This window comes from Oncorhynchus tshawytscha, linkage group LG13 (assembly GCF_018296145.1).
Source record: "Oncorhynchus tshawytscha isolate Ot180627B linkage group LG13, Otsh_v2.0, whole genome shotgun sequence".
NCBI lineage: Eukaryota > Metazoa > Chordata > Actinopteri > Salmoniformes > Salmonidae > Oncorhynchus > Oncorhynchus tshawytscha.
The window spans coordinates 8,513,594-8,529,229 of record NC_056441.1 but is presented as its reverse complement, the minus strand read 5'-3'; the positions used below and the strand labels follow the sequence as shown (position 1 = coordinate 8,529,229).

The 15,636-nt window shown below is 45.5% G+C and overlaps 1 protein-coding gene across 1 annotated transcript in view; it reads left to right on the top strand.

Moving 5' to 3' along the window:
• Positions 1 to 15,636, top strand: part of LOC112239374 (gamma-aminobutyric acid type B receptor subunit 1-like) — a 147,374-nt gene that overhangs the window by 91,753 nt on the left and 39,985 nt on the right. The window contains exons 11-15 of the mRNA XM_042295121.1: positions 4,230 to 4,373; positions 5,323 to 5,455; positions 6,026 to 6,142; positions 11,522 to 11,629; positions 15,320 to 15,413. Coding sequence (XP_042151055.1) covers positions 4,230 to 4,373; positions 5,323 to 5,455; positions 6,026 to 6,142; positions 11,522 to 11,629; positions 15,320 to 15,413 — 596 coding nt within the window. The remainder of the gene's footprint in view (positions 1 to 4,229; positions 4,374 to 5,322; positions 5,456 to 6,025; positions 6,143 to 11,521; positions 11,630 to 15,319; positions 15,414 to 15,636) is intronic.

The following is a 15,636-nucleotide window of genomic DNA, read 5'->3' as shown; positions in this document are numbered from 1 at the left end:
TGCAACCTTTCGTTTACAAGTCCAATGCTCTAACCACTAGGCTACCCTTCCAGATTAAGGAATACAATTGATTTTGATTCCATGTAGCATAAATCTCCATGGCAACACACTCCTGACTAAAGAGATGTAGGTTACGGTTGCTACCCTGACCTGCTGACTCCATGGCAAGGTGCTTTATATTAACAAACACACCAATGTCATGACGTTGGCCTGGGAGTAGGTTTATGACAGTCATAAATACCTCTTCCCCCCTTTTTCCTCTCTCTACCCTACTGAGGTTACATTTGCAAAACCCCTTGGTTAACATAGAGATTCTGGGAACATCAGAAGGTGGGGGGGGGAAATGAACCATATTCTGGTAATCCGACCAATTGAATATATGCGGTGGTACTTAATGAATATGATGTCAGTTCGGTTGTCATCTGAGACATTCTCATCAATGATAAGATGACATAAACTCTACAGTGGAAAGTCTACACATCAGAGTTATCGGATTCACATGGAATTGTTGTTCAATTTAAATGTTTGAGTATGAAATTCGTGATGGGATGAAATGTAATTTTAGCTTCTAAAATGTGAGATTTGGGTTTTCATAAGATAGGGTTCTGCTCAAACAGTGGCCCGCCCCTGTGAAGGGACATGGGCTATACAACTTTTCAAACACGCCCTCCTCTCCCTTCCTATATAAGCTCTTGACGACAATATAACCTCCTGTTCCGAGGATGTGAGGACGACGGTCCGATGTCAGAATGGTTCAGATAATAACTACAGAACGAAGCCAACATCAGCGTGAGCTTTGGTTGCGAATGGTATGAACTTTGAACTCTTATTCACTACAGAAGTGATACCTCCTAGCTGTTGAGTTAGCAACAGCAGCTGCTGTTGGGAAGGAACAGACAGAGTATCCCGTCTACCACACAACGACATTACTACAACATATCCAATTGACCACCAGAGACATTCTTCAAAGGACAAAGGATTCAACACGGCCTTCCATCTACCACCAACCTACCGAAGCGCAGCTCAGAGTAAATATTTATTGCATTTTCCTTTTCCAAATGGGCGGTAATTTAGAATGCATAAGATACTGTATTTACGATAGCACAGCTTCACCCTTTGTTCCTCAGTCTTCCCGCTCTTTCACTCAAACCCAGCCCCTTTTCTTTTGTGTAACCAGCAGTCATATCTGTTCCGCCCACTAGGGACGGTTTCCTTTATGACGTCATTTGTAATCAAGTTATGATTTAATTATGTGTATGTGTAATTCTGTGTGATTAGTTAGGTATTTAGTAAATAAATAATTAAACCCAATTTTGTATTGCTGATTCAACTTGTTAGCCAGGGTTCGTGTAGATAACCAAGAATTTACAACTTTCAGATGAGACTGAACTAAGATGAGGATTAATATTGACTGCTAATTAAAATGTTACTAGGTCTTTAAGAGTTTATTCGGAAGATAACAGCTCTATAAATATTATTTTGTGGTGCCCCGACTCTCTAGTTAATTACATTTACATGATTAGCTCAATCAGGTAATATTAATTACAGATAAATTATTTTATAGAATTACATGTCATATCACTTAATCCGGCATAGCCAAATACACGACACCAAGCTCTGAAGTAAGGATGTATCCCAAATGGCCCCCTATTCCCTATATACTGTTGTGTACTACTTTTGACCTAAACCGCTACATCTTAGCAGTGCAGAATCCCAGGCTAAAACAGCACTGTTACAGCGTCACACACTCCTAGAACAACAGTGAAATATGCATATCAGAGGCAGTGCAACCCAGGCTACCTAAGTATGGTTCTCAATCAGAGGCAGGTGTCATTAGTTGTCTCTGATTGAGAATCATACTTAGGTAGCCTGGGTTGCACTGTTTGTTTGTGGGTGATTGTCTATGTTGATTGCTTGTTTCAGCGCAGTTTGCATTAGCTTCACGGTTGTTATTTCGTTTATTGTTTTTGTAAAGGGTTTCAGTGTTCAGCGTTTTCTGTATTAAAATGAATGATGAACACAAACCACGCCACATTTTGGTCCTCTGCTCCATCTCGCCTCTCCTCTTTAGATGAAGAGGAGGACGACCGTGACAATAGGAGCCTCTATGTCAGAGACAAACACATTCCCATCCCCACCAATCCAACGTCACATTGAAGATACTGTCTGACAGGAAGCTGTTATATTTGAGTGCCAATTCACAGAGACATCCTGTACCTGTTCCAGCATCACACAGCAGATGAGCTCCAAGCTCTGTTCTTTTGAGTGCCCCAATTGTCGTTTTACATTTACACTTCGGTATCTTAATTATGATCACTCTTTTGTTGCTTTGAAGTGTCCTGCACTGAAAACCCTCACTAGTAGAAGGTTATATTGGCGGTATAGTACTTTTAATGTAGCCTAATTTTGGCCAACTAATTATCTAACCACCGATCAAGTAACATTATGGACTAAATGTTCAAATCCTGTTGCTACAGAATAATTTTGCTGTGACAATACTGGTCAAATTAAGATCCAACACCTGTACTCCATATTCCAGACTGGAGATGTGGAGCATTGTGTTGGCGGTCCTACTAACCCCGCTGATCTCTAACTCTACCAGATCTCTCCTACTAACCCTGCTGATCTCTAACTCTACCAGATCTCTCCTACTAACCCCGCTGACCTCTAACTCTACCAGATCTCTCCTAATAACTAACCCCGCTGACCTCTAACTCTACCAGATCTCTCCTAATAACTAACCCCACTGACCTCTAACTCTACCAGATCACTCCTACTAACCCCGCTGACCTCTAACTCTACCAGATCTCTCCTACTAACCCCGCTGACCTCTAACTCTACCAGATCTCTCCTACTAACCCCGCTGACCTCTAACTCTACCAGATCTCTCCTACTAACCCCGCTGACCTCTAACTCTACCAGATCTCTCCTACTAACCCCGTTGACCTCTAACTCTACCAGATCTCTCCTACTAACCCCGTTGACCTCTAACTCTACCAGATCTCTCCTACTAACCCTGTTGACCTCTAACTCTACCAGATCTCTCCTACTAACCCCGTTGACCTCTAACTCTACCAGATCTCTCCTAATAACTAACCCCGCTGACCTCTAACTCTACCAGATCTGTCCTACTTCATTTTGGTACAGCGCGTCACCTTCTCTGATTATCAGCTGTTGTCAAACACACGTGTCTCAAGACGATTCTCTTTCTCAATAGCATGCAGTGAATTCTACTATATGAAAAGCCGAAAAGAGTATGACATTTTTTTTTAAATTTCACATACTATAAAACGTAACATTTTTCCCATAATGCCTACTATTTACAACTCAAGTATGGGTATTCGGACACGGCCTGTGGGTCTCTCTATCTCTCCATCTCCCTTCATCTATATCTCTCCATCTCCCTTCACCTATATCCCTCCCTCCCTCCCTTCCTCTCTCCCTCCCTCCCTTCCTCTCTCCCTCCCTCCCTCCCTCCATATATCCCTCTCTCCATATATCCATCTCTCTCTCCATCCCTCCCTCCATATATCCCTCCCTCCCTCCATATATCCATCTCTCTCTCCATCCCTCCCTCCATATATCCCTCCCTCCCTCCATATATCCCTCCCTCCATATATCCCTCCCTCCCTCCATATATCCCTCCCTCCATATATCCCTCCCTCCCTCCATATATCCCTCCCTCCCTCCATATATCCCTCCCTCCCTCCATATATCCCTCCCTCCCTCCATATATCCCTCCCTCCCTCCATATATCCCTCCCTCCATATATCCCTCCCTCCCTCCATATATCCATCTCTCTCTCCATCCCTCCCTCCCTCCATGTATCCATCTATCCCTCCCTCCCTCCCTCCATCTCTCCATCCCTCCCTCCCTCCATCTCTCCATCCCTCCCTCCCTCCATATATCCCTCCATCCCTCCCTCCCTACAAGGGTTTCTGTCCATCAGCTGTGATTTTAAATCGAGGTTTGACTCTTTGTGGTCACTAAAGAGCCCGTGCCACTCGTAAGAGAAGGTGTCGTGAACCCTGATGTCCTGGCTTCAGTCTCATCCTGATCCCATCCTGATCCCACATACTTCCTCGTCCACCTAATCATCCCTAGCCTCCACATGGCTCATTCTACCCTCATTCTTTCTCAGGTCGATGCTATAATGAGATTGCCTTCTCAATCAATTAAGGGTTCATTATAATGATCATTTATCTCTCTCCTCCCCCCCGTAGGTCCAGGCCCCCAGCAGATCAGACCGTGGTTATCGAGGTGTTTAGGTTCCTCTCTCAGAAGCTCTTTGTCTCTGTGTCTGTGTTCGCTGGACTGGGGATTCTACTGGGAATAGTGTGTCTCACATTCAACATCTACAACAGCAATGTCAGGTACGCAAAGACCTGTGAGGTGTGTGTGTGTGTGTGTGTGTGTGTGTATGCATGCGTGCGTGCGTGTGTGCTCGTGCATACAGCATTTGTTCTCTCCCATTTTCTAAGCGTGTTTGAAATGTGTGAAATACAGTGATTCAGAGAATATTTATTTTTTATCCTAAATCCATCACAGATATATCCAATATTCCCACTTCTGGACACATCCTGTTTATCAGTCATTCAGCGTGACTCTTACCAAGGATATTCACATCTCGGGTTTGTGAGCTTGACAGTTAAATCACAAAATGAAATGTACATTTGTGACAGACAGCTAATATCCTTGTGTACTGTTTCAGGCTGGGTTCTCTGTATGCTGAATGGCTCACACAGACATTCTGTAGACAGAGATAGTGTTCATGTGTGTGTGTGTGTGTGTGTGTGTGTGTGTGTGTGTGTGTGTGCATGTGTATGTGTATGTATGTGTGTGCGCGTGCGTGTGTGTGTATGTGTATGTGTGTGTTTTTGCATGTGTATGTGTATGTGCGTGTGCGTGTGTGTGTGCATGTGTATGTGTGTGTGCATGTGTATGTGTATGTGCGTGTGCGTGTGCATGTGTATGTGTATGTGCGTGTGCATGTGTATGTGTATGTGCGTGTGCGTGTGTGCATGTGTATGTGTGTGTGTGCATGTGTATGTGTATGTGCGTGTGCGTGTGTATGTGCATGTGTATGTGTATGTGCGTGTGCGTGTGTGTGTGTGCATGTGTATGTGTGTGTGCGTGTATGTGTATGTGTGTGCGTGTGCATGTGTATGTATATGTGCGTGTGTGTGTGCATGTGTATGTGTGTGTGCGTGTGCATGTGTATGTGTATGTGCGTGTGCGCGTGTGCGTGTGTGTGTGTGCATGTGTATGTGTGTGTACGTGTGTGTGCGTGTGTGTGTGCGTGTGTGTGTGTGTCTATGACAGGTACATCCAGAATTCCCAGCCCTACCTGAACAACATGACGGCAGTGGGGTGTATGATGGCTCTGGCTGCTGTCTTCCCTCTGGGCCTCGACGGACACCACGTACACAGGAAGCAGTTCCCCGTGGTCTGCCAGGTACACAGGAAGTACACAGGAAGTGGAGCCATACCATTAAAGCATTGTGGGGAATCGAGTTTTATGGGTACAGGAAAACTCTGGGCTGAAAGTGTTTCCCTAGGTAAAGATCCTAACCTTAAAAAATAGTAAGGATAATGCTAAACTGACCCAAGATCTTCACCCTACATCTACTGCTAAACGGAAGTGGATCCTACCACTGAGGCATTATGGGGGATTGAGTTTTATGGGTGTGTTAGAATTCTTGTATGGAGACAGTTGAGTTCAAATGAATAACTGCCAAATGAGAACATGACTTTAAAAATAAATTATTCTTTACTAACTATTATATTTAATACATTTTAAAATAATTGTTTTTATCCCCCACAAGTTATGTAAAGAAATTATTATTGTTTAATAGATACATAGATATAATTAAATATTATTGTTTAATAGATGCATAGATAAATTAAATATGATTGTTTAATAGATGCATAGATACAATTAAATTTTATTGTTTAATAGATGCATAGATAAATTAAATATGATTGTTTAACAGATCTATCTTCTTTCCCCTATTCCCCTGGCCAGTTCCGTCTGTGGCTGCTTGGCCTGGGCTTCAGCCTGGCGTACGGTTCTATGTTCACGAAGATCTGGTGGGTCCACACCGTCTTCACCAAGAAGGACGACAAGAAGGAGAAGAGGAAGGTAAATAAAGAGGAGTGTAACTGGCTTTCACTCTAGCGTCTTCCCAGTCAAGGGCAGTCTTTGTCTGTCCCCATAGGAGAACCCTTGGAGGTTGTAGATAGCACCTTGTATATGCACTGAAAATGATGTACTTTCCCCAACGTGGTATTATCATTCCACATTTACTCTCTCTCTACTCCCGCTCTTTCTCTCGAGCCCAGTCCTGTTCTGTAGTCGGCCCCTCGGAGAGATCAAGCTAGTCCTCCCAGTTGCCCCACCGTTCTACCCCTCCAATTGGTCCTACTGGTGAAGAGCCTCCCTCAATTAGATGACTCCCTTCCACCCACCCTCCCCCCTCCCTCGCCCCTCCCTCCCCCCCCTCCCTCCCCCTCCCTCCCTCTCTCGCTCCCTCACCCCTCCCTCCCCCTCCCTTCCACCTCCCTCGCCTTCCCTCCTTTTTGGGGGTATTGCGTAAGATCTTTCTCGTTAGAACCTTTGAGATGCAATGATCCTCATTTTGCATTCTGTAAAAGAGGAGATACCTAGTCAGTTTTACAACACTGGGAGGAAACCAGGATACCTTGTCAGTTGTACAACACTGGGAGGAAACCAGGTTATCTAGTCAGTTGTACAACACTGGGAGGAAACCAGGATACCTAGTCAGTTGTACAACACTGGGAGGAAACACTGGGAGGAAACCTTTGTCAGTTGTCCAACACTGGGAGGAAACCAGGATACTTTGTCAGTTGTACAACACTGGGAGGAAACCAGGATACCTAGTCAGTTGTACAACACTGGGAGGAAACCAGGATACCTAGTCAGTTGTACAACACTGGGAGAAACCAGGATACCTAGTCAGTTGTACAACACTGGGAGGAAACCAGGATACCTTGTCAGTTGTCCAACACTGGGAGGAAACCAGGATACTTTGTCAGTTGTACAACACTGGGAGGAAACCAGGATACCTAGTCAGTTGTACAACACTGGGAGGAAACCAGGATACCTAGTCAGTTGTACAACACTGGGAGAAAACCAGGATACCTAGTCAGTTGTCCAACACTGGGAGGAAACCAGGATACCTTGTCAGTTGTACAACACTGGGAGGAAACCAGGATACTTTGTCAGTTTGTACAACACTGGGAGGAAACCAGGATACCTAGTCAGTTGTACAACACTGGGAGGAAACCAGGATACCTAGTCAGTTGTACAACACTGGGAGGAAACCAGGATACCTAGTCAGTTGTACAACACTGGGTGGAAACCAGGATACCTAGTCAGTTGTACAACACTGGGAGGAAACCAGGATACCTTGTCAGTTGTACAACACTGGGAGGAAACCAGGATACCTAGTCAGTTGTACAACTGAATGTCTTCAACTGAAATGTGTCTTCAGACATTTAACCCCTCTGGATCAGGGAGGTGCCGGGGCGCTTCCTTCATCGACATCCACGTCTTCGTTGCCCTGCAGGTTTTTACCTTGTCAACTCGAGGATTCGATCCAGCAACCTTTCCGTCACGGCCCAACACTCTAACCACTAGGCTACCTGCCACACATGTAAAATAGGGTGTGTATGTGTGTGTGATAAATATATTTCTATTTCAAGTAGATAATAGGTGTAAAATGTATTTTCTACTAGTGTTAGGTGATCCTCTACGTTTGCCAAGTCTCATACATTTCCACAGTATCTAGATATGAGGCATGTTTAACCTTTTACTTCTTTGGGCTAAATCAGGGGTCACACACAGCGTTTCTTGGTAGTCTTAATCAAATCTACTTTCATATAAAGGTATACACGTCACACACATGGTTATGGGCTTAAAGAAAGAAGACACCTGTACCATGTCAGATATAGAGTTAAAATATATTACATTTTCAGTTTGAATCCCAATATTACACTTTTTGTACATCACAGAAGACTGAAATATAACACAACCATGTGACATAGAAACACCAATCTGCAGGTTTGTAAGAAATAATATGTATTCATATTAATACAATATTAAAAATACATTAATATTAATAAAATGAAAAATATCTATTAATATTTTTTTTTAAATAATATTTATTAATATTAATAAAATATTTAAAATATATTAATATTAATATAATATTAAAAATATATGAATATTAATATTAAAAATATTAAGAACATTCCACCCATGAGGCCAATAGAGGGCGATTTGGTCATTTAACTGTAGGAAAAGTTTACATTTACTTCCACCTATGTGTTTTTCAACTGAATTACTGGTATATCTACTACTATATAGAAGATAGTGTAGACTATAACTCGGACAATAGATAGTGAATTGTATGTCCATCCCAAATGGCACCCTATTCCCCTTTGTAGTGCACTACATTTGACCAGGGCCCTATAGGGAATAGGGGTGTAGGGTAGGGTGCTCTCCTCGCTTTTTATTTTTCTTCTTTCAAACAGTTACATAAAATACTATGATTACCTATCCATTTTTTTGACGGTGAGCGCTGCTCGTTGGGTTTTTTCTGTGTAAATGTTTACGGCCCAACCAGACGCTCTGGTGGGGGGCAGATTGAATTGAATCTCTGTTTTCTCTGTGAGCTCAGGCTCCAGTCTATTTATGTCATCGTTAATCCCTCACAGTCAAACCGAACGGATGTCTGGGCCTTGGGCCATGATCCCCTGTGTTCATCCACCAAAGGGTTTGTCCAAAATGGGGCCCTATTCCCTATAAAGTACCACTGGTCAACAGTAGTGTACTGACTATATCCCTGGTCAACAGTAGTGTACTGACTATATCCCTGGTCAACAGTAGTGTACTGACTATTTCCCTGGTCAACAGTAGTGTACTGACTATATCCCTGGTCAACAGTAGTGTACTGACTATTTCCCTGGTCAACAGTAGTGTACTGACTATATCCCTGGTCAACAGTAGTGTACTGACTATTTCCCTGGTCAACAGTAGTGTACTGACTATATCCCTGGTCAACAGTAGTGTACTGACTATTTCCCTGGTCAACAGTAGTGTACTGACTATATCCCTGGTCAACAGTAGTGTACTGACTATATCCCTGGTCAACAGTAGTGTACTGACTATATCCCTGGTCAACAGTAGTGTACTGACTATATCCCTGGTCAACAGTAGTGTACTGACTATACCCCTGGTCAACAGTAGTGTACTGACTATACCCCTGGTCAACAGTAGTGTACTGACTATATCCCTGGTCAACAGTAGTGTACTGACTATACCCCTGGTCATCAGTAGTGTACTGACTATATCCCTGGTCAACAGTAGTGTACTGACTATATCCCTGGTCAACAGTAGTGTACTGACTATATCCCTGGTCAACAGTAGTGTACTGACTATATCCCTGGTCAACAGTAGTGTACTGACTATACCCCTGGTCAACAGTAGTGTACTGACTATATCCCTGGTCAACAGTAGTGTACTGACTATACCCCTGGTCATCAGTAGTGTACTGACTATATCCCTGGTCAACAGTAGTGTACTGACTATATCCCTGGTCAACAGTAGTGTACTGACTATATCCCTGGTCATCAGTAGTGTACTGACTATATCCCTGGTCAACAGTAGTGTACTGACTATATCCCTGGTCAACAGTAGTGTACTGACTATACCCCTGGTCAACAGTAGTGTACTGACTATATCCCTGGTCAACAGTAGTGTACTGACTATACCCCTGGTCATCAGTAGTGTACTGACTATATCCCTGGTCAACAGTAGTGTACTGACTATACCCCTGGTCAACAGTAGTGTACTGACTATATCCCTGGTCAACAGTAGTGTACTGACTATATCCCTGGTCAACAGTAGTGTACTGACTATACCCCTGGTCAACAGTAGTGTACTGACTATATCCCTGGTCAACAGTAGTGTACTGACTATATCCCTGGTCAACAGTAGTGTACTGACTATACCCCTGGTCATCAGTAGTGTACTGACTATATCCCTGGTCAACAGTAGTGTACTGACTATACCCCTGGTCAACAGTAGTGTACTGACTATATCCCTGGTCAACAGTAGTGTACTGAGGGATGGTCTAGAGGGGTAGAGGGATGGTCTAGAGGACTAGAGGGATGGTCTAGAGGGATGGTCTAGAGGGGTAGAGGGATGGTTTAGAGGTGTAGAGGGATGTCTAGAGGGGTAGAGGGATGGTCTAGAGGGGTAGAGGGATGGTTTAGAGGTGTAGAGGGATGGTCTAGAGGGGTAGAGGGATGGTCTAGAGGGATGGTCTAGAGGGGTAGAGGGATGGTTTAGAGGTGTAGAGGGATGTCTAGAGGGGTAGAGGGATGGTCTAGAGGGGTAGAGGGATGGTTTAGAGGGGTAGAGGGATGGTCTAGAGGTGTAGAGGGATGGTCTAGAGGGGTAGAGGGATGGTCTAGAGGGGTAGAGGGATGGAGGGATGGTCTAGAGGGGTAGAGGGATGGTCTAGAGGGATGTCTAGAGGGGTAGAGGGATGGTCTAGAGCGATGGTCTAGAGGGATGGTCTAGAGGGATGGTCTAGAGGGATGGTCTAGAGGGATGGTCTAGAGGGTTAGAGGGATGGTCTAGAGGTGTAGAGGGATGGTCTAGAGGGGTAGAGGGATGGTCTAGAGGGGTAGAGGGATGGTCTAGAGGGATGGTCTAGAGGTGTAGAGGGATGGTCTTTGGTTTAAAGGGATGGACTAGAGGTATGGTCTAGAGGACTAGAGGGATGGTCTAGAGGGGTAGAGGGATGGTCTAGAGGGGTAGAGGGATGGTCTAGAGGGGTAGAGGGATGGTCTAGAGGGATGGTCTAGAGGGGTAGAGGGATGGTCTAGAGGGGGTGCTCTAGAGGGTAGAGGGATGGTCTAGAGGGGTAGAGGGATGCTCTAGAGGGGTAGAGGGATGCTCTAGAGGGGTAGAGGGATGCTCTAGAGGGGTAGAGGGATGCTCTAGAGGGGTAGAGGGATGGTCTAGAGGGGTAGAGGGATGCTCTAGAGGGGTAGAGGGATGCTCTAGAGGGGTAGAGGGATGGTCTAGAGGGGTAGAGGGATGCTCTAGAGGGTAGAGGGATGGTCTAGAGGGGTAGAGGGATGCTCTAGAGGGGTAGAGGGATGGTCTAGAGGGATTTCCACAGGTTTGCCCTATTTCCTGGGGAACAGGGTGCCAAAGTAGTGCACTCTTTACTGTAGGCAACAGGGTGCCAAAGTTGTGCACTATAGTTGTGCACTATTTACTGTTTGGAAAAGGGTAGTGCACTATACAGTAGTGCACTATACAGGGAAAAGGGTGCCAAAGAAGTGCCCTATTTACTCTCGGGAAAAGGGTGCCAAAGTAGTGCACTATACAGGGAAAAGGGTGCTAAAGTAGTGCACTATACAGGGTGCCATTCGAAACACCTCCTAACTGACCAGTCCTCCTATATCCCATGATTCCTTGCAGCATCTGGAGCCGTGGAAACTCTACGCCACAGTGGGGGTGCTGCTGATCATCGACGTCCTGTCACTCATGATCTGGCAAATAGTGGATCCTCTACACATCACTGTGGAGGTATGAGTTAGATAGTTGACCCTCTACACATCACTGTGGAGATATGAGTTAGATAGTTGACCCTCTACACATCACTGTGGAGGTATGAGTCAGATAGTTAATCATCTACACATTACTGTGGAGGTATGAGTCAGATAGTTGATCCTCTACACATCACTGTGGAGGTATGAGTCAGATAGTTAATCCTCTAGTCTACACATTACTGTGGAGGTATGAGTCAGATAGTTGATCCTCTAGTCTACACATTACTGTGGAGGTATGAGTCAGATAGTTGATCCTCTAGTCTACACATTACTGTGGAGGTATGAGTCAGATAGTTGATCCTCTAGTCTACACATCACTGTGGAGGTATGAGTCAGATAGTTAATCCTCTAGTCCACACATCACTGTGGAGGTATGAGTCAGATAGTTAATCCTCTAGTCTACACATCACTGTGTAGGTATGAGTCAGATAGTTAATCCTCTAGTCCACACATCACTGTGGAGGTATGAGTCAGATAGTTGATCCTCTACACATCACTGTGGAGGTATGAGTCAGATAGTTGATCCTCTGGTCTACACATCACTGTGGAGGTATGAGTCAGATCAGTGGTGGTCCTAGCTTGGTTCCATGGAGAACCCCTGTTCAGAGGCATTAGTACTCTGCAAAGTTATAGGTGCGCTATTTGATAGATTCCCCTGCCCCCCCTACCTCGGGCTTCCAAAGGGGAGACCTGAGGTCAACCTACCCCCGTCTCCCTACCTCGGGTTTCCAGTGAGGAGACCTGAGGTCAACCTACCCCCGCCTTCCCTACCTCGGGCTTCCATTGAGGAGACCTGAGGTCAACCTACCCCCGTCCCCCTACCTCGGGCTTCCAGCGTGGAGACCTGAGGTCAACTTACCCCGTCCCCTACCTCTGGCTTCCAGTGGGGAGACCTGAGGTCAACCTACCCCCGCCCCCTACCTCCCTACCTCGGGCTTCCAGTGAGGAGACCTGAGGTCAACCTACCCCCTCCCCCTACCTCTGGCTTCCAGTGAGGAGACCTGAGGTCAACCTACCCCCCCCCCCTACCTCGGGCTTCCAGTGAGGAGACCTGCGGTCAACCTACCCCCGCCCTACCTCGGGCTTCCAGTGAGGAGACTTGAGGTCAACCTACCCCCGACCCCTACCTCGGGCTTCCAGTGAGGAGACCTGAGGTCAACATACCCCGCACCCCTACCTCGGTCTTCCAGTGAGGAGACCTGAGGTCAACCTACCCCCGCCCCCCTACCTCGGGCTTCCAGTGGGGAGACCTGAGGTCAACCTACCCCTGTCCCTCTCCCCATCTCATACTTCTGAGTGGGAGACCTTGCCAGGCAGTAGCCTGCCTAGCTCAGAAACTAGAATCAGGGCTCCCACGCTGACAAGGTTAATTTACCCACAGTTCCACACGGTGACATGATATCAATGACTTGACGTGCAAATGAGCGATAGAAAACCGATCGGGCAAATGTCACCATTCCAATTTTTTTTTGTGGGCACCCCGTGCCGCCCCCGGCAGGTTGCCACGGCTGCCCATGTCGCCTATACTTAAATCCTATACCTAATTCCTATACCTAAATCCTATACCTAATTCCTATACCTAAATCCACCACTGAGTCAGACAGTTGATTCTCTAGTCTACACATCACTGTGGAGGTACAGTGGGGCAAAAAAGTATTTAGTCAGCCACCAATTGTGCAAGTTCTCCCACTTAAAAAGATGAGAGAGGCCTGTAATTTTCATCATAGGTACACTTCAACTATGACAGACAAAATTAGGGGGAAAAAATCCAGAAATAGTAGGATTTTTTATGAATTTATTTGCAAATTATGGTGGAAAATTAAGTATTTGGTCACCTACAAACAAGCAAGATTTCTGGCTCTCACAGACCTGTAACTTCTTCTTTAAGAGGCTCCTCTGTCCTCCAATCGTTACCTGTTTTAATGGCACCTGTTTGGACTTGTTATCAGTATAAAAGACACCTGTCCACAACCTCAAACAGTCACACTCCAAACTCCACTATGGCCAAGACCAAAGAGCTGTCAAAGGACACCAGAAACAAAATTGTAGACCTGCACCAGGCTGGGAAGACTGAATCTGCAATAGGTAAGCAGCTTGGTTTGAAGAAATCAACTGTGGGAGCAATTATTAGGAAATGGAAAACATACAAGACCACTGATAATCTCCCTCGATCTGGGGCTCCACGCAAGATCTCACCCCGTGGGGTCAAAATGATCACAAGAACGGTGAGCAAAAATCCCAGAACCACACGGGGGGACCTAGTGAATGACCTGCAGAGAGCTGGGACCAAAGTAACAAAGCCTACCATCAGTAACACACTACGCCGCCAGGGACTCAACTCCTGCAGTGCCAGACGTATCCCCCTGCTTAAGCCAGTACATGTCCAGGCCCGTCTGAAATTTGCTAGAGAGCATTTAGATGATCCAGAAGAAGATTGGGAGAATGTCATATGCTCAGATGAAACCAAAATATAAGTTTTTGGTAAAAACTCAACTCGTCGTGTTTGGAGGACAAAAAATGCTGAGTTGCATCCAAAGAACACCATACCTACTGTGAAGCATGGGGGTGGAAACAACATGCTTTGAGGCTGTTTTTCTGCAAAGGGACCAGGACGACTGATCCGTGTAAAGGAAAGAATGAATGGGGCCATGTATCGTGAGATTTTGAGTGAAAACCTCCTTCCATCAGCAAGGGCATTGAAGATTAAACGTGGCTGGGTCTTTCAGCATAACAATGATCCCAAACACACTGCCTGGGCAACGAAGGAGTGGCTTCGTAAGAAGCATTTCAAGGTCCTGGAGTGGCCTAGCCAGTCTCCAGATCTCAAACCCATAGAAAATCATTGGAGGGAGTTGAAAGTCCGTGTTGCCCAGCAACAGCCCCAAAACATCACTGCTCTAGAGGAGACCTGCATGGATGAATGGGCCAAAATACCAGCAACAGTGTGTGAAAACCTTGTGAAGACTTACAGAAAACGTTTGACCTCTGTCATTGCCAACAAAGGGTATATAACAAAGTATTGAGATAAACTTTTGTTATTGACCAAATACTTATTTTCCACCATAATTTGCAAATAAATTCATTAAAAATCCTACAATGGGATTTTGGGGATTTTTTTTTTCTCATTTTGTCTGTCATAGTTGAAGTGTACCTATGATGAAAATTACCGGCCTCTCTCATCTTTTTAAGTGGGAGAACTTGCACAATTGGTGGCTGACTAAATACTTTTTTGCCCCACTGTATGAGTCATGACTCCCCGTCTCTTCTCATCTCCTCTCTTCTCTTGTCTCTTCCTCTCTCTTCTCTTTCTCTCTCTCTTTCAGTCCTCCTCTCACTCTCTCTCTCTCTGTCTCTTTCTGTCCTCTCTTCTCTCGTCTCTCTCTCTCTCTCTTTCTGTCCTCTCTTCTCTCGTCTCTCTCTGTCTCTTTCTGTCCTCTCTTTTCTTCTCTCGCCTCTCCCCTTCCTGTTTGTTTTCAGAGCTGCATCACTATTGGTTAACTCCAGACTATGAAGGAATAAACAAAACAAATTGTGAATCTTTCAAAATCATTATGAAATATAATGTGTACATGGATATAGTGCAGAAGCCTTGAGATAACATTATTCCTCTGTTCTGTTTTAGTGCAGAAGCCTTGAGATCACATTATTCCTCTGTTTGTCTGAGTAGAAGTTTGTGAGAGAGGCCCCTAAAGGAGATCTGGATGTTCTGATCCAACCTCTGCTGGAACACTGCAGCTCAGACAAGATGAATACTTGGCTTGGTAAGGAGATGGGAAGGGAGGGAGGGAGGGAGGGAGGGAGGGGGGAGGGAGGGAGGGGGGAGGGAGGGAGGGAGGGAGGGAGGGAGGGAGGGAGGGAGGGAGGGAGGGAGGGAGGGAGGGAGGGAGAAGGTAAGAGAGGCGGGAGAGAGGAAGGGTTGGTAAGGAAAAAGGGTAGATAAGTAGGGATGGTGGAGGGGAGGGGGAGGGAGAGAGAAAGAGAGAG